This window comes from Pleurodeles waltl, chromosome 9 (genome assembly GCF_031143425.1).
Source record: "Pleurodeles waltl isolate 20211129_DDA chromosome 9, aPleWal1.hap1.20221129, whole genome shotgun sequence".
Lineage (NCBI taxonomy): Eukaryota > Metazoa > Chordata > Amphibia > Caudata > Salamandridae > Pleurodeles > Pleurodeles waltl.
The window spans coordinates 166548479-166575296 of record NC_090448.1 but is presented as its reverse complement, the minus strand read 5'-3'; the positions used below and the strand labels follow the sequence as shown (position 1 = coordinate 166575296).

At 42.9% G+C, this 26818-nt stretch overlaps 1 protein-coding gene across 1 annotated transcript in view; it reads right to left on the bottom strand.

Moving 5' to 3' along the window:
* Window positions 1-26818, bottom strand: part of ADAMTS9 (ADAM metallopeptidase with thrombospondin type 1 motif 9) — a 704469-nt gene that overhangs the window by 572163 nt on the left and 105488 nt on the right. Inside the window, exons 7-9 of the mRNA XM_069206502.1 lie at window positions 26696-26736; window positions 10292-10397; window positions 6192-6338 (exon numbers count right to left, since the gene is read on the bottom strand). Of these exons, the coding sequence (XP_069062603.1) occupies window positions 6192-6338; window positions 10292-10397; window positions 26696-26736 (294 nt within the window). The remainder of the gene's footprint in view (window positions 1-6191; window positions 6339-10291; window positions 10398-26695; window positions 26737-26818) is intronic.

Here is a 26818-nt window from a genome sequence, read left to right as displayed (position 1 = left end):
TGTTATTGCCAAATGGCTTTCTCTACATTTTTGCCTTCCAATTTAAGACAGTGTGTAGAAACAAGTCATTTTGAGAAATGCCCTGTAATTTACATGCTAGTATGGGGACCCCAGAATTCAGAGATGTACAAATAACCACTGCTTCTAAACTCCATATCTTGTGCCCATTTCTGAAATACATAGGTTTCCTTTATTACTGTTTTTCACTCTGTATGTTTTACCAAATGAATTGCTGTACACCTGGTATATAATGAAAACCCATTGCATGGTGCAGCTCATTTATTGGCTCTGGGTACCTTGGGTTCCTGATGAACCTACAAGCCCTATATATCCTCACAACCAGATGGGTCCAGCAGACATAACAGTATATTGCTTTAAAAAATCTGACTAAGTTGGAAAAAGTTACAGAAGAAAACATAGACAGAAATCGCTGTTTTTTTCAACTCAATTTCAATATTTATTTATTTAAACTGTTACTTTTGATAGGAAAACCTTGAAAGATCTACAAAAATGATCCCTTGCTGATTTGAGAATTCTGTCTACTTTTCAGAAACGTTTAGTTGTCCAGGATCCACCATTGATTTCACACCCATTTCTGTCACTAACTGGAAGGAGGCTGAAAACACAAAAAATAGAAAAAATGTGGTATGTCCCAGTAAAATGGCAAAACTGTGTTGAAAAATATGATTTTCTGCATCAAGTCTGTCTGTTCCCAAAAGCTGGGAAAATACTGATTTTAGCACCACAAACCCTTTGTTGCTGCCATTTGCAGGGAAAAAAATCAAATGTTTTCTTCTGCAACAATTTTTTCCCATTTCTCCCCAAAACCCCAACTTTTAGCTGTATTTTGGTTAATTTCTTGGTCTCCTCCAGAGGAACCCACAAGCTCTGTGTACCTTTAGAATCTCAAGAATGTTGGAAAATAAGGACGCAGATTTGGCGTGGATAGGTTTTGTGGACAAAAGGTTATGAGGGCCTAAGCAAGAACTACCCCACATAGCCAAAAAAGGCTCAGCAAAGGGGATAACCTATATAGAGTAATTCGAAAAAAACAGAAAGGAATCAATCAATCTGAGATGCACGTATATGTTTTTTCAAATTTATATTAGAAAAAAAACGATGTTTAGACAAATAATCACAGGGGTTCAAAATATAAAATCTCATTGTACATTGACATTTTTTGTTACAATGTATTTTGTGAGTCTTATATAACATATGTCAATGTACTTACTTTACGCACAATTTCTGACTTACTAAAGCGCTGGTGGTTTAACATTAAGTCCACGGTAAATGCGGTTTCACTTTCTGTAGCCACGATTAGCCATTCTTTTCTTATCCAGAAAAGACATTAAGCTCTGTCAACTCCAAAATAATAAGTGCAAATAAGGCCAACAACTGATTTCAGAGCGTAAATACAATTCAATAAACTACAGTTACAGTGTAGCCAATACTAATGGCACATGCAGTCTATGCTGCCATATGTAACATCATTTAACCCAAACGCTTCACTTACATATGACCTTATAACTAAATATACGGAAGCAAATAAACACTGCTCTTAAAAAAATGAATTTTCCAATAGCGATTTATTTCTCTAGGATTTTGTCTATATGCTGAATTTCCTAGCAGTATTCGACCTGTGCATCTAAACACCACTGAATCATCACTAAGCGTGTCCCGGACTGCAATTCTTATGTGAGTGCCCCGTAAATTGTTGTCCTAATGGGATGTGATGCTCCAGGGTTCCTTCTCTAATAGATCAGTGTAATCATTCGGTTTATTCTTACAGAGAGTACTGAACCTCTCAGGATTCAATACTACGTGACTTTTGAGCATTCTGCCTTGGCAGTCCCAGCCAAATACCAATCTGTTGGCCACACAGTAAGCATAAATGTACTTTTTAAACTACAATATAATATACAATAGATGTGCGCTGGTTTTAGTCTGGTGAAGGTCTTCTAATTCATGTCCTTATTCATTTTCTTTGCTATAGCTCTGAAAGTTAAGATTCTATACACCATACGGTCTTCTTCTAAATGCTGCTCTGATAACTCTTGTAAACTGGGCACAAATATAATCTGTCACGAGAAATTTATAGATAACTCAGTTTTAATGAACTATAAGTACGGCGACTGCCTTCTATCCTCACGTTCGTTCGAAAATTGTCAACTTGTTTAACTGCAGATGTATTTTAAAGGGTAAAGCTTGAGAAATTCTTCTATGTTAGTCATGTTCCCTTTTAAATATTCACGGGGGTCCTTCATCTTCATTAAAAGAGACAGTCCTGAAGATGACCGCACAGATGTGCAACAACCAAGACCGAAAAGTCAACGACGAAAACCAACTTTCTTTCAGAAATTGCTATCACCCTCAAAGAGTCTTGTATTTTTTTTTTTAAACCGTCCTTAGTTGTATGTCAGAAAGTGGGCATAAAGTACATCAACATATGTTATATGAGACTAAAAATACATTGTAGCAAACATTGCCTATATAACAATTAGATTTATGTTTGAACCCCTGTGATTATTTGTTTAAATATCTGTTTTTTTTCAAATATCAATTTGAAAGCACATACACCTGCATCTCAGATTGTCTGAGGTGTTTCTTTAATTCTAATTACTCTCTATAGGTTTAAAAAGCATTCAATTTATTTAAGATGTCATTCCTAGACATCATAAATGCATAATAAATCTACTGGAAAGATTGTTTATAAGTAAGTCCCTTGTTGGCCTTCTTACCTACATACCTGTAATTAACCAAGGCCAAAAGGGAATATTGGCTTTTTCTTTGTGATCGATACTTTTAGAAAGTTGGCATTTTTATGGGCGAGCGCAAAGCGATCCGTCCATTCTGTAATCTCTCTTTGGGCTTCAAACCACGCCCATGACACGTCAGCCACTTACATTGGTTCGTGGGCTTGCCTTTTAAAATTCGCTTGCTTTCATTTGTGAAAGGCATGCATATGTCATGCCTTTTCCGGTGTTTAGCCCACCTACACAGCACCGGTAAACTACTAAAAACATACGAGGCTCGATGTTTTCAGCCTGGGGTCCAGACTACTTTATCTGTTTATTTTCCATGCAGTGCGATCGCGCTGCATTTTACATAGTGCGATCGCTGTGCATTGTATTTTCTTTATAACGCTAATAGCTCTAACTCGAGCAGATGCAAGACCTGTTGCATTGAAAATGCTTGTTTTGCCTAAGCCATTTAGTGTATGCAGCCTGCCTGGGTCACATGAGAGGGTGTTTCACAGTTGGGCTTTGTGTATTCCTCCTAGACAGCCACACATAATCGGGAGCTTATGTCTGACTAGAGAGCACTGGCAGGATGGGTGGGAGGAGCTTACATTTGCATAGTCTGTGGCCTGTCTTCACAGAAAGGGATGCATACCCTCTGTAGTTACTCTGGAGCCATGGCGAGGAAGGCAGGGCATCTATGCACTCCAAAGGCATGCCTCTAAAAGCTTTTCCCCATGTCAAAGGCACAAATGTGTACAAAAGAATAACCCCAGGCACCAAGTCTTCAGTACACTTTTGAACCTGTGGATACTCTGCAAAGATGAAGGACTGATGTGCTGCTGCAAGGAATGCCACTCTGCTGGACTGCTGTCCTGAACACTGAACCTGGGCCTTTTGTACCCAGAAGCCATAGTGACTTCAAGGGCTTGTTGGTTGATCTCCTGATCTGAAGCTTCAGGGACATAAGAGGCTTCCAACAATCTTGAACCTGGGCTCTGCGATCTGTGAGTCTAGCCTACCAACTGGTGCCACCCCAGTCCCGGACTCTTGGAAGTAGACTTAAGGTGCTTACCTGCCTCTGTGGATCCAGCAGAACCAACTCATCTCCTCTGCTGAGCAGCACAGACACAAGCAGAACTGACAGATAAGCACAGCTGTGTCATTTGGACCTGTCACAAGCATCCCAGCTCTTCAGAACTGCTGCATCACCCCAGTTGCGTGACTCAGCGCAGACCCTAGCAGTCTTTGTCAACGGCAGCCTCGAGGGTGACGCCAGACTTAGCATCACAGCTCTTCAGAACCAACGTATTGCCCCAACTGCCCGCCAAGATTCTTAACGATGGCACAGGCCCTTGCATCGCAACCTCACCACATTTTGGAACTGATGCATCACTTTGGCTGTGCAACGCATCTTCGAGGAGGATCCACGTAACACCCCTCAAACGAGGATTTAAGGTACTTTGTTTAGCGGGTCTATTGGGGTCCGTGTAGCCAACCCATGCTCCATCGTGGTCAGCCTGAACTTATACTCTGCCCCGCTCTGGCGCGACCAGATACCCACAGTTGGGGGTTGAGCTTTCTGGTGCTATTTTTACTTAAAACTTTTAAACTGAATATCTCTGGTTCTACTAGTTGGATTTTTTCCACATTGGTCTTATTTTATTTATTAGAGAACGTTCTATTTCTCTGACCTGGTGTGGGATCCGTTTTGTGTAGTACTTTCACTTTATTACTGTTTGAAAAGGTGCATAAATACTTTACACATCGACTCTAAGTTAAGCTTGACTGCTCTATGCCAATCTACCAGAGGGTAGAGCAATGGTTGATATAGAGTTGGCTTGTGCTTCACCCTGACAAGGACTGTGGTTGCTGCTTGACCAGGGCTCACACTCCAGTCAACCAACAACTCAATTCCTCACACAATTAAATTGCTTTGATGTTCAGGATTGCTCCTTGGAGTGTCTCAATACTATTTCTAAGATTTGTAATTGTGTTTCCTAGATGGCATTAACCAGAAAAGTATTATCCAAATACCCATCACAGAGTATTGACTTATGCCAGTAAGAACTAAGTATGGAGTAAGGCCATTAAGTGGTGTTGAAGGTGAGGCCAGTTAAATATATAACACAAAATACTGAACCGTTTAACCACCCACCACCAAGCGCTAACATATTTGTTAGGCCCTTCATGTAGCCCTAAAGAGAACACAGTGATACTTGCCCAATATTTGATTTTTATTATGTTTAATCTTTTACACTGGTGTATGTAACATAAAAACAAAAAATTAAGGGACATTGTTATGGACACATCCATTAAATCACAGTTCCCTGGAGTGAGGCTGATATCAGAAGCACTGATATCTCCCACAATAAGGAATGTATATTGCAGTTCTTTCAAATCAGAACAAAAATGTAAATGCAATTGGCCTACGAAACTAAAGGAACTTTTGAAAAGAAGTGACAATTCCATAACCCACAGCAGCATGAAGTGATTTCACATGAACAAAAAAGCCTAGTCAAAGTTGAAGGGTTCTCTAAAACTGAGCTTTTTGTACTTTTAAACAGGCTGCTATTAATGCTGCATTAATGTTGCATTTCAACTTAAAATTTATTTTGTCACATTTTTTGAATAGCTCATATTTGAGAGATTTCCTGCATTACAGAATGTGGTGTAGCTCAGGAAATAGTTCAATATTTTGTGTTTCCATTTTTTTCACTTCTTTTGAAAAATTGTTCATTTTTTCTCAATTCAAACACCAGTGTCTTTATATAAAGCTATTGTAATAGTGTTTTATTTTATTAAAATAAATTGACATATGTAAAGAAATTGATTAAGCACAATAATTAAGTGGGACTTGGTTGACTTTCATGAACAAAAAATACATCCAATTGTTGACTGACTAGAGGACCCCTCTACTGTGGTCCGTGTTGGTGAAAGCAGTCCTTGAACTAATATCTGTTACTTTTAAATTTAAACGATTACATTTACCATCTTCTATATTTTATGAGATCTTTTATTAACACAATTTATCCTTCAATAGTTTTATACATCTTGTTGTTTGTTAAATGTATGTTGTTTATGAGTTAATGAAAGATGCCTAGCAATTATGTATTTACCAAATGTAATATACTTGTTTATTGGAATAGTTATAAAAATGTTTGATGCAGGTGGAAGCTGATTGAAATCCACTGTCACTAATACTAGTGCACAATATAAAGACATGAATCCACTGTAATAAGAAAAACATTTTTGAATTTATCTTACTAAGTCTAAACATCAACTTTCACTCACAAGGCAGCCATCCACTTGTAGATTGTGTAACTGTTAAACATGTTCCATATGTATCAACTGTATTATCAAATTGTCGAAATGAGGTTCAACATTTATCAGTGTGAAAGTTTTATATAGTTGCACTACTTAAACATTTACAAATGACTGCTTTAGTCTTACTCTAAAAATTCAGTGAGGTACTTCTTGCTACATTTTGTCCACATCCACGGGTTTGTGTTAAAGTCCAATCTTGGAGCCATCACAAACTGCTGATTTTTTCCTCCTTCTTCTTTGCACTTATTGCTATCATCATGAGGCATATTAAATCTGTTAAGAGACACATAAATGTAGATATTTACATAACATTTCCTCCCAATAGGTTAAAGCAAAGATTAAAGGATAGTCACACAATGCCTGTTCATGCTAGGAAAGAAGAAGTCCCATTTTCATCCACACACAAACCTTTTCCACACTTTTAGTTATGCATATTAATTGCTCTGAGTATTTGATATTGTACTTGAAGTTGTAATGGTTACAATACCCTGGTAGGCAGAAGTGTGTTCCTCTCCTCCCACCCCAAACTACTCATATCTTGTTAGTGCAGAGACCGTCTAGCATGTTTTAAACTATTCAACACTATCTTTTATTAGTTGAGGAAGTACTAGTCATCACCAAAGTAATGTCTTCTGCTGCACTAAATAATATTGAACGCTGTTCTTCTTTGCCTTCTGATGCTCATGTAGTTTTCTCACTTACTCCATTGTGAAGCAGTACACTCAGTAGTAAGTAACGCTCTATAAACACCACTTATAAAATATTCAACAGACCGGATCATCAGTCTAGAAGAGTAGTCAACAATTTATTCTCTCCAGTATCCCCATTTTGATTAGTGAGCTGGGGTCCTGGAATGTTAAAAAATTCATTGTGTTTCACACTCCTAATATTCATAGATGGTATGTTTATTATTCTTGTGTTGAAATTGAATATTAGAAGCAGGGCTTGATTCACAATAAGTAAAATAGCTAAAATTGCCTGCATAATATGAAATAGATCCTTATCAAAAGTACACCCTTATGGTGTACTGGGATTAAATAAAAGCCTTTTTTTTCAAATGAATGGAAACATTGCACATATAAATTTGTAATGCATCAAGTACTGACTCGTAATTTCCAGATTATCATTTTCCAGGGCATATTGATGCAAAGTGAATGTCTGGAAACAGATCTACAAAATCAATATAATCAATAAAATGGGAGACAATTTTGTTAATTTCATGTTCTACTATGGACATGGGAAAGATGGCCTACCACCCTTCATTATAGTGCCAGTAGCATCTGCATCTAAAGAGTCAGACATGACATGGCAGCCAAATTTAGGCACAGGAGGTCTGAGAGGACTTTGATCTTGTGCTGCTCCTTGTGTCCATACTCCTCTAGCATGAATCTGTGAGCATTAGTAGAAGTTCCATTGTTTCTTGTTCTTACTCTGATGTTATGATTTCCTTGACTCTTAGTTTGTGTTCTCCCATTTGTGTCCTCATTTTCTTCTTAAGATGTTTTCCTTGTTTTCAGTGTGAACTGTTTTTGGTATGGTCCAACTAAGGGTATATGGTTGGTAAAGGAAAGTACAGGATTAAGTGACTGAGTACTGCTTCTTGATTTTTAGTTGGAAAGCAGTTTAAATGATCTGTTGCTAATTCTTTCAATAATTGCTGCGGGGACAATACATCTTCACCCTCATCAATAAACCCTTCTTAGGTGGGTACTTTTTTGTAGGCCCAGTTCACTAAAGTAAATTAAAGTTAAGGACAGGCACCAGCAGATATTCATTGGATGGTGTGGGTGGAATACACTTACACAGCTCATATGCACCTGATCTATGGTCAAGGACCCTATGTCTGCCCTAGTTCTTCTACTATTGACACCACTGGGGTTATTCAGTGAAAAGTTGTGATATCAGTAACATTCCCTAGAAGCACTAAGGTGGAATTCAGGTGCTCATGGGGCCCCTTTTTAAATGCTTAAACTTCCAAATGAAGAATTATTTGGAGTTAGCTCATCCTACCACAGTGAAGCTGTATTTACTGCAGTGGAACATTTAACTTTCCTAAGCGTTGAAAAGGTATCAACAGTCTCTCTGATATATTGCTTGCAGGCACACACATAAAGATTATGTGACCCATTACAGACATTTCAGTTAATAAAATCCATAAAGGAGAAAATCACTTGTACCTATCCAAGTGTAAAACGGAAAACATACACACAGATTCCAGTCTTAGTTACTACTACTGAAAAAAGGTTCTCAGACTCATTTGCAAGTGGACAAAACTGAAATTAGCACTTCAGTGGTGAGACTGTATTGCGAGATTTGTACCAGCCAGTTTTTGATATTCACTTCTATTTTGAGGAGCTCCGTTTCTGAGGTTATCTAACAACATATTATGCAGTTCACTAATAATTTGCACTTTCAAATAGAAACAACATCTATTGGTTACCTTAACATAGCTCCATAAAATCATAACCAAGCATATCTAGAAATCAGCAGGACATGACACTTCCAGGGCATATTAATCTTAAAACTATAAGTTTTATATTGCTTTAATTTTCATTTACTTATGGCGTATGCCATGTTAAAATATGTTTGTGGAAGAATTGGGATTAGTCTTATTTTTTAATGCACTTGGCATCTGCATGCCCTACATACAAAACATAAATGCATCATGATCTACAAGGCCTGTCCTGCAAGAAGCTGTGTCTTACTTCAAACAGGAATGTCTCCTTCTCCTGAATTTCCAACAGTAGACACATCAATGGTAACAAGAGCCATCTTTACAACTCTGGCAGTCGCAGTGGCTGTCAGACCGCCGCAAATGTGGCAGTCCGACAGCCACATTATGACCGTGGCTGGTCCACCACACGACGGACTGGCATTGCTGGCAGTCCTAATCTGCCAGGGCAGCGCTGCACTGCCATGAAACAGCTGGAAGAGACAGGGTGCAGGGAGTCCCAGGGAGGCCCCTGCACTGCCCATGCAGTTGTCATGGGCAGTGCATGGGCCCCCCCTGGCCAGCCCTGTCGCATTGTTCACTGTCTGCTTTGCAAGCAGTGAACATCGCGACGGGTGCTGGTGCACCATACGCACTACAGCATTGCAGCCGGCTGTATTATGAGCCGGAGACAATGCTGTAGGCTGTTTTCCACTAGGCCAGCGGATGGAAACTCATTTTCCGCCTGCTGAACCAGTGGGAAACTCGTAATGGGGCCCGCGGGGAGACGGACGCACTGGTGGCAACCTGCCTGTCGGGACTTTGGCGGACAGACTTTTCCCTACATCGAAGTCATACTAGACCCCTTAATAATTGAAAAAACTAATCTTGAATTGGGCCCATAAAATGACCAAAATAGTGAGGGTCATTAATACTAGTTACACGTTCGTATGCAGTCTACTATTCTGTGAGTTAGCAGAGTCATGTGTTGAACAAAGTCCTCCAGTAGATGTAAAACAACATACTACTGCTTGCGAACCATTAGGCCCTAAAGTAATACAGGAAGATCCAGACAGGGACGACTAGAGTCTGTTTCTGCATAAGCAGTAGATAGCGTATGGAGATACAATTACAGTGAAAGACAGTTGACTAGTCTGAGTGCCACATTTAAGAAAGATTTTGATGTCAAGAAGAAATTAGAGTTACAAAGTAGAACATCTGTGGTCATTCTAACATGTTAGACCCCTTGTAAGTAGCCTTCTTGAGATGTACAGAAAGACCAAAAATGCATTTATGGCCAAGTTATTAAAAAAAAAAAAAATTACAGAGGATTTCAGGAGTCCTCCTTTGAAACAGAGACAATCATACTTCCCAGGAGTAAATCTGGAACTCCACCAATGCAAAATGTTTCCATGTATAAATGTAACGTATCTTCAAATAGAAATATTTTTCCAAGGCAGAAACCCTTTCTCCTACCTTTAGCAAAGTTTTGGGGTAGACCCTTTCAATTCCCGTTGAGGCAACAAATTCACCCCTGTCCTTGATAGCACTAGTACTCCGAATGTATGCACAGGGAATCTACTGTTCAAACGTTTAGTCAATCCCCAACTCCTCCCCTACAGAGCCAAGGGCATTCCTTCCTGGAACACTGACCCCTCTAAAATGTAATATTGTGCGCTCCCAATAGGACCGAAAACATTTTGATAAGTTCTTTCAAATGAACTTGAACCTATTAATTCATAGATAGCAACAACAGTGTATACGTTTTAGGTCAAAATATTTACATGAAACATACACATGGCCAAGTTCATGTGCTATTGTAAAAGCTGTACTTAATCCATTATCTTCACTAATTGAACAACTTCTGTATGCATCACAGACCGTGCCAAGTTCAGCCAACCCTGCAGAATGAAAAGAAATTAACAATTTTATGTTCCATTTGGTAAATATTTAGAAACAAAACAGAAACACTAATCAATTTACATATTTAGAGAAACTATTTATCTCTCTCACACACATAAATATATATACACACATATTGAGAGAGAGAGAGCATTAATACTTAAGAAGTGAACATGGTAAAGGTGCTTTTCAACTATTCGCAAAGTAATGTGGTAAAAAAAAGTCCTATATGAGGACATGCTATGGACTTATCCACATGTTGGACTCTAGTTGGACTCTTTTAGGGCAATCCTGCATAGGAATGGTCACATACAAGTGACATGGGGGACAAAAGAAATAACCCAAGGCAGTAATTTGACTCAGAACTGTGTGGGATGAAAATACTATGTTGACTATTAAGTAAAGTTACTGGCACTGGATATGGACAATGGCACTGCAGACAAAATATTCATTTAACCCTTTCGTTGCTGGGCCTAGCCCACCCTAGGGCTGGGGTGGACTGGATTGGAGTAGGGTGGATTGGAATGGAGTGCAGTGGGGTGCATTAGATTGGACTGGAGTGTGGTGGATTGGATTCATTGGATTGGAGTGGGGAGTATTTGACTGGATTGGAGTGGTTGGATTGGATTGGATTGGAGTGGACTGGATTGGATTGGAGTGGGGTGGTTTGGATTGGAGTGGGGTGGGCTGGATGAATTGGATTGGATTGGAGTGGGATGAACTGAACTGGGATGGGGTGGATTGGGTGGGGTTGGGGTGGATTGGATGGGGATACAGGGTGTGGATTGGAGTGGAGTGTGGTGTGGTGAAATGGAGTGAGTTGGGTGGATTGGAGTGGGTTGGGGAGGAGTGGGCTAGGTTAGACTGGAGTGGGTTGGATTGTAATGCAGTGGTGTTATTGGATTGGGGTGTGGTAGCCTGCAGTGGTATGGATTGGATTGCAGTTGTGTGGGGTGTACTGGATTGGAGTAGGGTGTGTTGTACTGTAGTGGGCTGTGATGAATTAAATTGGGGTCCATTTGAGTGGGGTGGATTGCAGTGAGTTGGGGTGGGTGGACTGCATTGGGGTAGGAGGGATTGGAGTGTAGGAGACTGGAGTGGATTGGATTGACGTGGGGTGGGGTGGATTGGAGTAGAGTGGGGTGGATTGGATTGAAATGGAGTGGGGTGAATTGGGGTGGGGTGGTGTGGAGGTGGAGGACTGGATTAGAGTGGGGTTGGGTGGGATGATTGGATTGGGATGGTGTTTGGTTAAGGGGACTTTTGTGGGGTGGACTGGAGTGAGGTGGATCGGATTGGGATGGATCGATTTGTGGTGGACTGGTTTGGGGTGGATCAGTCTAAGGTGGATTGGATTGGGATGGCTCAGTCTGGGGTAGATCGGAGTGGGGTGGATTGGATTGAGTGGGGTGTATTAGGGTGGAGGGAGGATTGTATTGAGTGTGGTGGATTGGATGGGGAGGACTGGATGGGAGTGGGGTAGATTGGACTGTGGTGGATTGGACTGGAGTTGGATGTATTTGGATTGGATTGGGCTGGGTTAGATTGGAGTGCAGTGGATTGGAGTTGGGTGGATTGGAATGGAATAGGCTGGATTGGATTGGTGTGGGGTGGATTAATTAGAGAGGGGTGGAATGGATTAGAGTGGGGTAGATTAAGGTGGTTTGGGGTGGGGTGAATTGGACTGGAGTAGGGTTGATAAATGTAGACTGGATTGGACTAGAGTAGGCTGGATTTAAGTTGATTGTAATGGAGTGAGATGGATTGGAGTGGTATGGGTGGATGGGATTGGAGTGAGGTCAGTTGGGTAGCAGTGGACCTGATTGGAGTGGGGTAGATTGGAGTGGGTGGATTGGATTGGAGTGGGGTGTGTTGTATTGGAGTAAGGTGGGTTGTATTGGAGTGGGATGGGATGGATTGGATTGGGGGGGTTGGACTGGAGATGGTTGGATTGGAGTAGGGAATTGGACTGGAGTGGGGTTGATTGGATTGGGGTGGATTGGACCAGAATGGGGTGGATCCCACTAGATGAGATGTTTTGCGCTAATCAATGATGAAGACACCATTCTTGGTCTGCCAGAGGACACCTGCTTAGGTTGCTCTAAATTAAACAAAAATCCCACCACGTGACTGGCCACAAGAAAGATCCTATGCTGATCCAGCCACACACAAAGTCGTACTGCCTCCTGGCACAAGATCCAGGACCCCATGGCTCCCTGCGTGTTGCAGTATCACACAGTGGACATCTGGTCCATGAGAACCGTCACAAGCCTTCACCCTGACAGAAAGTAGAGTTTCTTTTAGGGCCAGCTGTATGGCACAAAGCTCAAGGAGGCTGATGTAAAGCTGATGCTCTACTTTGGTTCATAGACCCCTGATGTCTCCTCTCCAACACAGATACTGTGAGCTCTGGTTGGGTCAGGGTGAGTGGCTTGCCAGTAGAGGGGCAGGTGACCATCTGCCACCTCTGAAGATCCCAAGCTTTCTCCTCCAAGATGCAGGAGGTCTCTGATAGAGATCTCAGTGCTCTGCCACTGGGTTTGGAGGTTCTCTGCAATGCCTGCATATGGCTTCTTGCACAAGAGATAAAGAGGATACACAAGTCTAGAAGTCCAGGAAGCCCCAGAGTCATGTTCAGCAAGTCCCTGGATTGGTCTCAAAACATTAGGATCTTATCCTTAATGTCCTGAACTTGTTGCAGAGGTGGAAAGATCTTAAACACCACTGTGTCCATAATAGACCTTATAAACATGATCCTCTGCACAGAAGTCAGGTTGGACGTTTGTGCACTGATAGAAAACTCAAGGTAGTACAGAAGGGTTACTGTTATCTTGACGTTGTTTGTGACTTGACTTCTGAGAGCTCGTCTTGAACAGCCTGGTCCAGGAATATATCTCTACCTGACCTTGAAAAATGAACTGTGACCACCACCATCACCTTTGTAAATTGGACTGTGGTGGACTGGCCATCACCTTTGTAAATACCTGAGGAGCCAAGGTGAGGCCAAAGGGTAAGACGGCAAATTGGAAATGTCCTAACCAGCACATGAACTGCAGGCACTGACTGTGGGACTACAGGATGGGCTCAAGAAAGTACACATCATGCAAGTTCATGGATAGTATCCAAACTTATAGGTCTAAAGGATAAAGAATATAAGCCAGAGTGGGCATTTTTAACTTGTTGTTCTATAAGAATACATTAAAAGACTTTAGCTCCAGGATAGACCTAAGCCCTTCGTCCTTCTTAGGCCACCGGAAATAACAAGAATAACACACCTCACCTTGCTCTGGTTCTGGCACCCTCTGAATGGCTGCTCTGACCAGGAGTGAAGTTACCTCCTTTTGAAGGATGGTTGCATGGTCAGCTGAACCTTGAGATTGGGGGTATGGTAGATGACAGGAAGGGGATGGCATGGCATAACACCTTTGAATGATTTGCAGTACCCCCCCCCCCCCCAATCTGAAGTAGGGGACTCAAGCAGGGGAGGATAAATCAGAGCAGATAGGGCTCCATGAAGCAGTGGAGGAGGGAGGTAAAGACTGCTATTCTAGGTGGTGTGTGCTGCCTCAGCTTCCAACACATCCCCTGGAGCTGAGAAAAGTCTCAGCTAGGTTTTGAGGGCCACGACTACCGATATACCAGGCAAATAGTCCATAAATATCCTATATTATTGGTGGAGTTAGTGGGCCATGAAAGCATCCTAGGGAGCAAGTGGTCAGCTTCCTGTGCTTGAACCTCTCCAGTGCCAAGATGGCTTTGTCCCCAAAGATTGTGGATCTGTCAAAGAGTATGTGCATCATGGATGCCTGGATATTGCCAGAAATATCCAGAAATATTTTGCTGTATGTTGTCCATCCTAAATTGTTTGGGGTGAAGTTTGTTTCGAGTTTTTCTGGGACAGTCAACATGACATTACAGGTGATGTCCCATATTGCAAGTGGGTGGCAGCCCAGAGACACACCACCTTCAAAGAATGCAGGGCCAGGCTGCCAATGGAAACAATCTCTTACTGATTGTGTCAATGTGTTTTGACTCCCTACCTGGCAGAATAAAAAGGAAAGTGTTAAAGTACATCTTGCTTGTCGAAGCTGTATCACAAGAATTTCCTGAGTTGGTTGTTGGGTCAGGAAAGCTGGGTCACCATGGGCAGGCCTAAGTCACCTGGCCACAGGTCGACTGACAATGGGAGACAACAATAGCTTCACCCACACAACTATTAAAGCGTTTATTAGAGCCTCTTTGATGAGGCAGGCCCCTGCTGTAAAAGTTCGGAAATTAACCTATATTTAATATCTCCACTAGGTTATTGTAAATCAAGGACTTCTACAACCCTGTGTACCAGCACCAAAAAGAAAGAAGCACTTTCCTCTGTGGGTGGAGGTGATGAGGATTCTATCTCGGTCTCAGTAGAGGTGTCCAACCACCTAGAATTATTTAGGCTGATGTACAGACCACCTTCAGTGTAATGAGTAGGGAGTAAGTTGGCTGCCTTTTCATTGCCACTGTGAGATATAGACTCAAGCCCTTGGAATGAAATGAAATCAAAACTGTCTCCAGTATTCTACAAAAATGACATTGAGGAATGAGCTGGGGATCACTTTCCAGTGATGTTACTTTCATTTTGGCTATTTCGTAGCACAATATGGGTTTGGCTTCAGGTCGGAGATCGACCTCAGGGTTGGTCCAGCATAGCTGCTTTTGCATTCGGCACCACCTGCACATTATTACATAGTATCTTCCTGTATAACTTACCTATACTATCGAAAAGTGACAAAAGACAATCATTTTAATCTTCCTTTTTTTAAGACCGGGATCATTAAAGCATGGTGCCAGGACTGATGGAATAATCCTGTCTGATATATAAGGCTGGACAAATACATTAAATGGCTAAACCCAAATGTCTGTGTAGAAAGAAACATGTTGGGACATAATCAGTCAGAGGAGCCTTATTTTTTTTTCAGAATAAAAGTCCAGATGTACTAACATAGTATTTGCAAAAAAAGGTTAAAATTTGCGCACATACTTTTGAGTATGGTATTTTCTGAACCGAGCTACATTCTAATGGGTCGGTTCAGAAAATACAGATTTACAGTGTGTCTCAATTCAAAATACCTCATGAAAATTAATGAGGCATGTTGCAAACTGTGACTCACTACGATTCACTGCCATCACAGGAATGGTGGCTGCCCGGTTCAGCAAACCACCATGTCTGTTATTTCTTTAAATAAAGCAATTTTGTTATGTAGCCCGTTTTCCTTAATGAAAACAGAGTGCTTCAAAAATAAGTTTTTAATATTATTTTTTAAGAGTAGTGTGTGATCCCCTGGACTACTGCCTACCCCAAAAAAAATTTTGGGGACATTTACAGAGGGGCAGAGGACCAACAGGGACCCCTCCCAATTTGCTAACTGGTTGAACTACATTTTAACAGTTTGCAAAATATTAATGTTGTATGATCGGATTTGAGTTGCAAAGCATTGATGCATACCATAAGGAATCTCGCTGAATCGGTTCAATACATTCGCAAAACAAATTTACTTGTTGGAAACCCTGCAATTTACAGAATCTCAGTGTTTGCAACAAGAAAATGGTTTCACATATCTGGCCCCTAGAGCTGGCTGGATTTCTCCCCATCTAATTTAGTCCTGGCCCCTTGACATACCTATGTAAAAAAGATTGTGTCCAGAGATTTTCATTTTTGATTTGTGTTTTTGGATCATTAGAGAAGTTTTTTAGCTTGGGTAGAAATTGCTAATCCGGGCCGATTTTTGTTGGACAACATTTTAAAAAATGGCAGATGTGTTGCAGTGATAATGTAATATTTCAGGAACCATGAGGCCTATATACTTCATTTTGCTGTCAAAAAATAGATTTTGGGGGTCACATGGTCTTAAGGAGACAGAAAATAACTCCCTCTGGCATTTTGAAAAAGGCAGCTATATAATGATGTGTTTTACCCATCATATTGGTAATTTATTTAATATTGTTTTTGTTTCAGGTTTTCCCGTAGATTCAAATTTGTAAACAAGAGCAAAGCAGGTGGTAGTAGAGGATTTTTTCCTCCTGATAGAGTGTGCTAACTACACAATCTGGGGACTTGTTCAACAAAGAAAAATGGGTCATATGCCAAACTAATCTGAATGAAAACATCAACTGCAGCTGGACTGAAGAGAGTTTGAGGTGCTGCAGAAATACGGTAAGATAAAGTTCACAACAGTCTGAAACTGATGGGTGAGGAGGATCAAATATTTTATCATTGTAACAACAAGTGCTACAAGTAGTATACAAAGCCTGGAAAAAATTCCCATAAAATAGCAGAACCAATGAATCACAACAAGAATACAAGTCTTCTGAGAAAGCGACGATAACAAAACCCAACTCCCATCCACTCAGAAGATCGATGACTACCCCTCGTCCACTTCCAACAACTGACCAGAAAGCAGAGGATCTTCAATGTGCTATCTGTGGTTTAGCCAGAACAAGGGCCAAAGAGAGTGAAGAAAAAACAAAGTACAGAGTATGTGAGTCTCAAAGAGCAAACATGTTTTTATCTGCCCCTAATTTCTTCCAAGATTACGCTTTCAGTCGAGTAGCTTTTCTAAACAGCGAGGTGAATGTATTTGCTGCGGATTTCTATGCCCATCCGAAACTACATGCATGCATACATTCAAAAATAGGAATGTACAATGAGCTCCCAGCAGCAATGTAACCGCCAGCCTTCAATTAAGTTTGAACGCTTTGAAAAAGCAAATTAAGTTTTAAAGCCACTCAGAAGTCACAGGTAATCTACTGTGCTGCCTACGGGCCATAGGCATGCTACTGTGCGGACTACGGGTTCACACTCAAAGAAATAATGATCAACATTGATGAAACTGTACTGATCCATAGTAGTGAAATTAAGATTTATATGGTGAGAATGTACAATGGCAGAATTCGTTTTTGTCAGTCTAACAAAAAGAATGAACCACTTATGCTGTTCTCAGCTGATTTGACTCCTGGACTTTTTGCTGCCAAACTAAGATTACAGGTTGCAGTAAAATCAGGTAGGAACTGTTTTAAGAAATGTCCTGAAAGGTTTACGCCCTCTTTTTGAGAGACCTCCAAAGCCGCTGCAGCCAACAGACCACTAATGCTGGCGATCTGCTGATCGTCATATTAGGAGTCGCTGGAGGACTTCTGCCCATTTATGGGTGGAAGTCTGACTCCAACGAGGCGGGTGTATTGCCAGCGCTGACACGCCAGCAAGACTCCACCCGCCGTATTACAAGCCATAATACGGCATCGTGGAGTCTTGTTGCTGTGGTGGTGCTGGCAGTAAAAAAACGCCAGGACCCATCCCCTCCCATACAACCAGCTTGCCGGATAAGGTAAGGTGATCGTCCGAAGGGAGGGAGTGTTGGGTGCATGTGTGTGGTGTGTGCGTGTATGTATGTGAATGGGGGTGTATGAGTGCCTGTTTGTGAGTGACTGGGGTGCATGTGTGCAAGTGTGCGTATGCAGAGAGGGGAGTGTGTTAATGTATGAGTGCATGGAGGGGTTAGGGGTATGAATGAATGTGGATGGGGTGCGAGTGTGAGCAATTGTTTGTGGATAGGGGTGAGTGAGTGTTTGTGGATGGGGGTGAGGGAGGGTATTTGTTGGAGCGTGTGTGCGTGTGCATGTGTTTGTGTAAGTGGACGGGGAGGGGGGTGCGTGTTTGTGTGAGTGAACAGGCAGAGTGGGTGAGTGTATGTATGCGGTGCAGGGGGGAGTGGGTGTACGTATGTGGTGCAAAGGGAGGGCGGGTGGGGGTGTTTGGATGGATGTGTTCAGTTGGGGGGGTGTATGACAGGTGGGGAGTGTATGGAGATGTGGGGACATGTGTGCATGTGTGTGCCAGCGACAGGAATGAGGATTCCTGTTGCTGGGTGCATTACCGCCAGGGTTTTCGTGGCGGGGCGACCACCATGGAAAGCCTGGCGTCTGCAGCCTCATAATCCAGGCCGCAGGTGTTCAACGCTGGTGAACAAACGCACAGGCGGGTCAGGTGGCATTGTGGCGGTTTGGCTTCTGCCAGACCCCACAACTTGTAATGCAGTGGTCTTTACTGCCGGGTCCGCAGCATTAAGACTGCCACAGTGAGGCTGGCGGTCTGATGAGTGCCAGCCTCATAATGAGGGCCATAGACTTTAGACTTAATGACAAATTTTGTGATGCCCCAGAGCTCTGCAAATAATGGAAGTCAACAAGAATGCCTGATATTGTCTTAACATTTTTTACACCACTGTTTTAAATCAGCAAAGCAAAATTGTTAAAAACTTAAATTCTTGAGTTCGGAACAGAAGCCAACAACATTGATGATGACTTTGAAGATTTAAGTGAAGAAGTGAAAGACAATCCCATGAACCAACAAGCTTATGCTGTGCAAATGAACTATCTTTTCCAAATCACCTTTTATGAATTACATCATGGCAAAAAGAAAACTCCGCTCAACATGATGACAGCCCACGCAATCTATGACAAGTCTAAAAGTAGACAGCTAATTACTTCAATGAATAGGAATGGTGTATCAACACGTTGTAATGACATAGCACGGAGCAGGAACTTGTTAGCAGCTCATGCTGCAAAATCTTGTAAATCCAAGAGCACACCACTTCCAAGTCACTTTACCAGGAAAGGATTTACAATTGCTGCTCTTGAAAATTTCGATTTTAAAAACAGCACTTCTTTGTCTGGAACATCCAGCACACATGACACTGCCATGGTGTTTTTTCAAGACTGTACCAATGAAGTAGCTGCTGAAAAACAAGCTGTGTCAGTTGTAGGCATAAACAAAGTTGCAAACTTATAACCCAACTGCCTTGCCAATGTGTACAAAATCACTAGAAGCCATCAGCACATCCCAGTCTACCACAAAGTTTTAAAGTGGCTGAGGAAATGGATCTTCTTCTACCTGATGCTGCGGTCCACAAAGCTTATTTATGTGAAGTTATCATATTGCTTATTCTGTGCAGACTGAAGGATGAAGAAAACCAGTTCCTCCATGGGCTGGAATTCATGCTCTGATCTCCCAGAATATCATCCCACTGAAGAAGGTTGGGTTTTTATCATTAATACCATCTTTAGTCACAAACTACGCAACAATATACACAGATTTAAAAAAAATCCAAAATGTGGATGCTCAGCTTGAAGACCAGCCTATTCAGCCAATGTTCTGCAATGAATGTGTTTTCCATATTGTAGCTGACATTTTTATGAGCAATCCAGTAGAATTTGATGATCTTTATGAAAGGATGGGTGTTTTCCACATGACAAAAGTTGTGTTGTAGTGTTCAGGACGTTTTCTCAGTGGATGTGAAATAGAGGATGCACTTATTAAGGCTGAAATGTTTGGAAGTAAAACTATCCAGTCAGTATTGAGCGGAACACATTATGTCCGTTTGTTACAGGGTGTGCTCATCATATCTGAGGCTATAGAAACATTGCATTGGAATGCTTTCTGGAACAAGAATGACAAATTAAGTTTTGCATATCTAATCTCAGAAGTGAACTAGGCACAGGGTGCACTTCATTCAAAAGACATAATGCAATACACTCAGTTCAAAATCAGAAAACCTGAAAAGCAAGTGTGTAGAGATTGTCAAAGAATGTGAAGAAAAATCTGAACTTTGCAAGTACTGGGGAAATGTTTTACACAATAGCTCTAGTGAAAAACTGATGCTGATCGGGAAGGTGATTGGGAGCTACACGTGAAGACTGTGGAGTTACTGGTTACTGTGTTTTACGAATTCAGTTGCATAAACTATGGGTATGGGTCCTAGTACTTGGAAAAAGAGTGAAGAAGCTAGAGGTAAAAAAACAAAAAAAAAACATACAGCTACAGAAAATTCATCCAAAGACATTTTGTGATGAAAAACAGAGAGGGAAGGTTCAATGCTGTGGCTCCAGATATAAAACCGGAACAGACGATCTAGAGATCACAGAAAAGCTGCAAGGGAATTGTTGGTCAGACACGTAAAAGTGAATATGTTGCTCAATGGCAACTAGTTTACCTGGAACTCCTTTCTATTTTCAATGTTTTCAGAGAGACGACAAATTCAAAATTAATGGACCATCGTGAAAATGTTCCTCACCATGAACTGTGGCATTATGAATGGTTTAGGTGGGTACAAAAAGGTGAGTTCCTTAAGGAACCTCCCCACAATGGGAGACTTGAATAGAGAAGGTTGATCTGGCAATCTAAGAAAGGCTGAGATATCAGATTAGTAGCCTTTAAGGGTGCCTAAAGCAGAGCCCTGCTGGGCAAGAGGGATGATAAACAGTAGAACCTCAGAAAAAGGTGCAGAAAGGGAATCAATAGATTTATTGGTACACCATGCAACAAATGTATGCCAATGACAGGTGTATACCATTTTGGTGGAGGGATTCCTAGCTGCCAATATCACATGGCTGACTTCGGGCAGAAGGTTGAAAACTGTCAACTGCCATCACTCAATCTCCATGCAAGAAGGCAGAGACTGGACAGGTTTGGGTGGAGAGCCATCCCCTACTATTGCGACAGAAGATCCTCCCGAAGGGGCAGTATGATCGAAGGATCTGTGGCCATGCTCAACAGCTTGGAATACCAAACTCTTTTTGTCCAGGGGATAGCCACAAGGATTACATGGGCCCGGTCGTTCTTGATCTTTTTCAGAACTCTGGGCAGAATTTGTAGTGGCAGGAAGGAGTAAATGAGGCCTTAGTTCCACTCAGGATGAAAAGCGAGTGCTGCCTTGGAAACTACAATGCGCAAAACAGTTGACATTGTGCATTCTCTAGAGAGGCGAACAGATCTAACCAAGGCTCTCCCCACTGCTGAAAGAGATCTTGCGCCACCTCCGGATGGATACCATGCATCAACAGCTAAGTTTGTCTGCTCTGGCTTTCAGACAGCCCACCAGATGTTGAACAATCAAGGTTATGCCCTGGTGTTCCAGCCACGTCTAGAGGCGCAGAGCCTCTTGACAAAGAGTCAATGACTCCACTCCGCCCTGATTTTTGCAATACCACATAGCGGTGGTGCTGTCTGTGAACACCTGCACCACTTTCTCTTTGCGAGAGGGAAGGAATGCTTTCAATGCAAGCATGATTGCTCGGACCTCCAATAGACTGATGTGGAGACTGCGCCCACCCGAACTTCAGGCCCCACTGCTGAGCCCCCATATGCCATCTGGCTTGTGTCACTAGCAGGATGCAGGAAACCATGCGGCCCAGCAGCCTCAGAGTCATTCTCACTGAAATCCAGGATAGAGGCTGAAACATCTGTGTCATAGCCTGAATCTCCTGAACTCGCATTTAGGGAGGATTAGCCAGAACTGCACTGTGTCCAGAACAGCTCCGATGAAGGGGAGCATTTGAGAGAGAGTCAGGTGTGACTTTGGCACGTTTATAGTGAACCCCAGCGAATGAAAAAGGTTTGCCGTAGTCTGAACAGTCTGGGCATGCTCGCCTTCAACAGCCAGTTGGCACGGTAGGGACACTTGAGGGGCGCTGCTAAGGCCGAAGGGGAGATCGGTAAATTGAAAGTGCTTGTGACCTACCACCAATCGCAAGTAACATCTGTGGACAGGCAGCACAAGTATATGGAAGTAGGCGTCCTGCAAGTCCAATGCTACCATCCAGTCTTCTGTGTCCAAGGCAGACAGGACCTGAGCCAGGGTGATCATTTTGAACTTCTCCTTCCTGAGGAAGAGGTTGAGGGCCTGGAGGTCTAGAATAGGGCTAAGTCCCTTCTCCTTTTTGGGCAACAGAAAGTAGAGGGAATAACAACCACAACCTATTGCTGGTGCAGGGACCCTCCCTATGGCTCCCTTGGCCAAGAGAGCTGCGACTTCCTCACGTAGAAGTGCTAAGCGGTCATAAGATGGTGGCATGGGTGGAGGTGTAGTCTCAAAGGGAAGGGAGTAGCCCCTTCAGACTATTTGCAAAAACCCATCTTCCCATCGTGATGGATTCCTAGTGAGGCAGGTAATGGCGGATCCTGACACCATCTGGCCCAGGATGTTGTGACTAAGTAGGAGGGTTTGGAGGCTTCTACAGGGGCAGGGGTGGACTGGGCAGACGTTCGGCTCCCTGACCCATGAACCCATGGGATTCTGCATTCATGGCCTTGTAGTAGCTGAGTGGTATGCACAGCTCATGGCTGGAAGGTAAAGGACGCGGGAGGGAGTCTCCTCCGTGGCCACGAAATGGGCACAAACTGGACTGTGCTGGGTAAGGTGCTGCTGCAAGGCCAAGGGACTGAGCCGTAGCCCGGGACTCCTTAAAATGCTCGAGCACCATTCCACTTTGTCTCCGAAGAGACAGGTGCCATTGAAGAGCATGTCCATGAGAGACTGATGGATATCCCATGAAAAGCCAGACGTCCTCAACCAAGCGTGGCGTCTTAAGGTCACTGTTGACGCCTTAAGGCCACCATCAACGCCACCAATCTATGTTGTGAGTCGGTCGTGTCCAGCCCGCAACAGATTGTGAACTTGGCTGCATCCCTCCCATCAGCAACGACTTGGGAGATGATTATGGCCCAGGCCTCATCAGGGACCTGCGGCAACACCTGCGCGATCATTTTCCATATAGAATGGGTGTAGCGGCCCAAGAGGCATGCGAACTGCAATGCCAGACAGGGGGAAGAAAACATCACCTTCCCAAGCTGATCCAGTCTTTTTGATTCCCTATCCGGGGAAGCGGATGGGAATGCGCCAGATGAGAAACAAGCCTGGATGACAAGGTTCTCAGGAGTATGATATTGAGACAGGAATTTAGGGTCGTTCGGCACAGGCAGATGGCAGCGGGCAGTTGTCCTATTCACAGGAGCCCCTGTGCTGGGTCTGGACCAGGTACCCAGAAGGACATCCGTGAGGGCTTCACTGAAAGGTAAAAGGGGTTTCGAAGTGGAACCCCAGGCTGAAGCACCTCAGTCAGGAGGTAAGACCTGACCACCATAGAATGAAGCTTGAGTCCGAAGACCTCAGCTGCCCTGCTGATCACCATTGAAAATGATGCTCCCTCCGCCGTAGGCACGGTAGGTGAAGAAAGCATGCCAGTGTCTGGAGAAGTATTCAGACCACTAGCATCGTCCAATTCCTGTACCAGTCCTATTCACGGTTGTCTAGCTGGTATTCCAGATGGTCCAGAGACATCTCCAAACCTTCCCCATATCCATACCCATAGTAAGAAGGGTCAGAATCCAACCTGGGGTGAGACGACTCCATAGAAGACCGATCCAGTGTCAAGTGACGCTGTTCTGGCTCTGGGTCGCCAGGGATCAGGAGCCAATGGGTACTAGGGAAGGTTGCGTTGGCACGACCGGCGTCAGTACGGATCCAGAGGGGCCCTCAGTGGTCGGAGCCGAAGCCGCTGGCACGGACCCCGAGGAGCCCCCATCCAATCCCCCAGGCTTTAAAGGTGCTGCAGGGGGTCGGTCGGCCCAAAGATGAGGTGCATAGCCTCATAAAACTCCTTCTGTTGGGCAGGGGTTGCTCTGGCTCCGGGGAAGCCACCTTCTGTTGGGCAGGGGTTGCTCTGGCTTCGGGGAAGCCAGGGAGGTGTAGAGTGGACCCAGAAGTAGGCTCCACAGACAGAGGCCTAGTGTGTCGATGCGTCGCGTCGGCCGAGTGATGGGGGAAAGTCAAAGAACGTTTGGCCTTCTTTGACTTCTTTTTATGACCTGAGTGTCCCAAAGATTTTGAATGGGATGAGGAAGAGTGATGATGACTCGGCAAGCGTTCCTATTGATCTTCCTCTCGAATTTGATCAGGAGCGATGCAGAGTCGAGTGCCGGGCAGCGATTAGCTTCAGGAACAGCTCCTTCAAAGCCTTCGGGTTCATGGCCTTGCACTCGGAGCACGACTTCGGGTTGTGGTCGCGCTCCAGACAGCACAAGCACACGAGGTGCGGATCCGTCACCGACATCATTAGGTGACAGGAGTCACACAGTTTGAACCCAGTCTTCTGTGACATCCCTCTACGCACCAAAACGTAAAACAATTACAACAAAAAATTTGAAGCTAGTAAAAAAATTACTAAGGAAAGCTCTTTTCCGGATCTGCGTGTGAAGAAAGAAAATAACTGACGTCAGCGCACCGGGGGTGGCGCTCATATACGACTGCTACATCATCACACTAACAATGACACCAATGACGCATGCATAGATAACTGACACCACCTGACAACACGCAAGGGTACTGCTCGAAGGAAAATCTCCGGATCCAGTCTGACGCCTGGGGGAAATTCTAAGGTAAGGAATCTGTAACTAGAAGTCTCTGTCAGATGGCATAATCAACAAGTGTTAGGAATGTGGAATGGGGAGGGTTGCTGTTTTGATCTACTAAATCAGTCATGTGCTAATGACTAGTGATATAGTGTGTTTCTTCCAAATTGCTGGGCCCTAAGCCAAGCGTCTGATAGTCATTTATGGAGCCTTGTGTTTGTTCTCAAACCTTGAGGGCAGTTTTCAATATGCTCAAATTAGCAATCCCAGTAGAAATATCTACCAGCAGTGTTTTGCACGAAGTATAATTCCCCCTAAACTCCCTCTTACACGCGAGGTATACACAAATTATCCACAGCTTGTCCTGGGTAAATTGTGAGAAGGTTGAGGCTCAACGGATGCACTGTGGAATTCTCTTTTGAATTGCTACTACTCACCTATGTTATGATTTACTATGTGCAATGTAATGTAAAAGTGCAGTTGCCCTTGTTTCCTTTTATAGACATAACAATTTCAAAGGGGGTCCCTGAGCATTGCCATCCTGGACAGACATTTACTCCTATATTTTGGACTATATCCAGGATGTGAACATGCCCTGCAAGAATCTAGGAAAAACACACAAATTCACATTTTATAGATGTTCACCATCTTTCCAAGGGACCCTTTCTCGCACCCCAACCCAGAGAGCAGATTTGTTTAGATGTAATATTACAGCTTGCTGGCGTTATGTTACAGGTGAGTAAACTACATTGCAAGTTTAAGTTCATATTCTCTGAATACAAAACAGTAATGTGTGCTTGTTACACACCAAAGTCCAACTCAGGTACAGAAATTGTTTTTATAAATCGGACAATAAATGCCCGAAAGGCATAAATAGCATTTTTTAGAAAAGCACTGACCCTGAGTCGATGAAAGAAATACAATTAGTCTAAATTCTGGAGCAACAGAAGCATATGTTTCTACTTGCAACTTAAAACTGCATGGTGCTTAAACGTTGAAAATCAACTACAATGTGAAACCTCTGGGCACTTGTTAGGTTAGTAAGTGGGGATCGTCCCTTCCCTTCAGTTTCTGCTCTCATGCTAACCCTGCTTTGTTGGGCATGTTCACATCTTTCTGCTCTGAACACATGCAGATCACTAATAGGTATTGGGATACGGCAAAAACTGTTCAATCCTGTTTATGAGTTATAGATTTGGGTTCGTTGACCGTGTGAATAGTAAAATCCAGTTAGGTTTTCACGACAAATACGTAATGTATTGATGACGTTCAGTACATTAATATTTTCCATTGAAAATGTATTTGAATAAATGAGTGCATGTTTAAAGTTTGATGAACACAGTACATCTGCTAAAAAGCAGGGAATGTCTCCTTCGCCCTATTTAAAGTGTATATGGCCACTGCATTGTAAGTAGGGGAGACGGGGCTTCACCTGGTTTGTGGCAGATATCTGGCATCCGCAAAACTCCAAGTACCTTACTCTCCTACATATTGAATGTGAATATCTTGAAAAACTGATTATTGGATTTTCCTACTTAGTGGATTACTGTGCGAAGTCCTAATGATTTATTTGAGCTAAGCATTTTAAACACTTCAAGAACACGACTGTGGCATTTCTGCAATCCAATGAGGCACATGACCTTACATGTACATATGTCACATTTAACTTGCCTGAGGCTATATGTTGATACATGTAAAAAGTCCATAGGCTTCAGCATGTCAAATGCATATTTAAATTCAAGGTGATCCTCTGTGCTCGTGTGCTTGTGAATATCTTCCGAACTATAGCGTAATTACATTTTGGAAGCTACGATTAGATTTTAGACTTGGAGAGTTCAAGTGTCTGTGTTTCTATTTGCTTACACTGGCCCGTGAACTTAGAATTGCAACTAGAAAGCTTAACTGCATGTTCTTTCACCATTCAACTTTGCGTGTTCTCAGGGCAGCTGAGTAGCGGTAACACGAGTCACACTCTCTCAAGTATACTTGATATCGGCAGACGTAGTCAAAATCATTTCTTTCACCATATTTGATTTACCAATAACAAGTGCATTCCGTGTTCACACTTACCTAAAGTGTCACAGTGGTTATGAGCTCTACAAATATCCTGCCTGAAAGGAAAACAGACTTCATGAGTTTACATTAATTAGCATGTTAAGTGCATGTGATACGACATCAGAACAAGAAGGGATT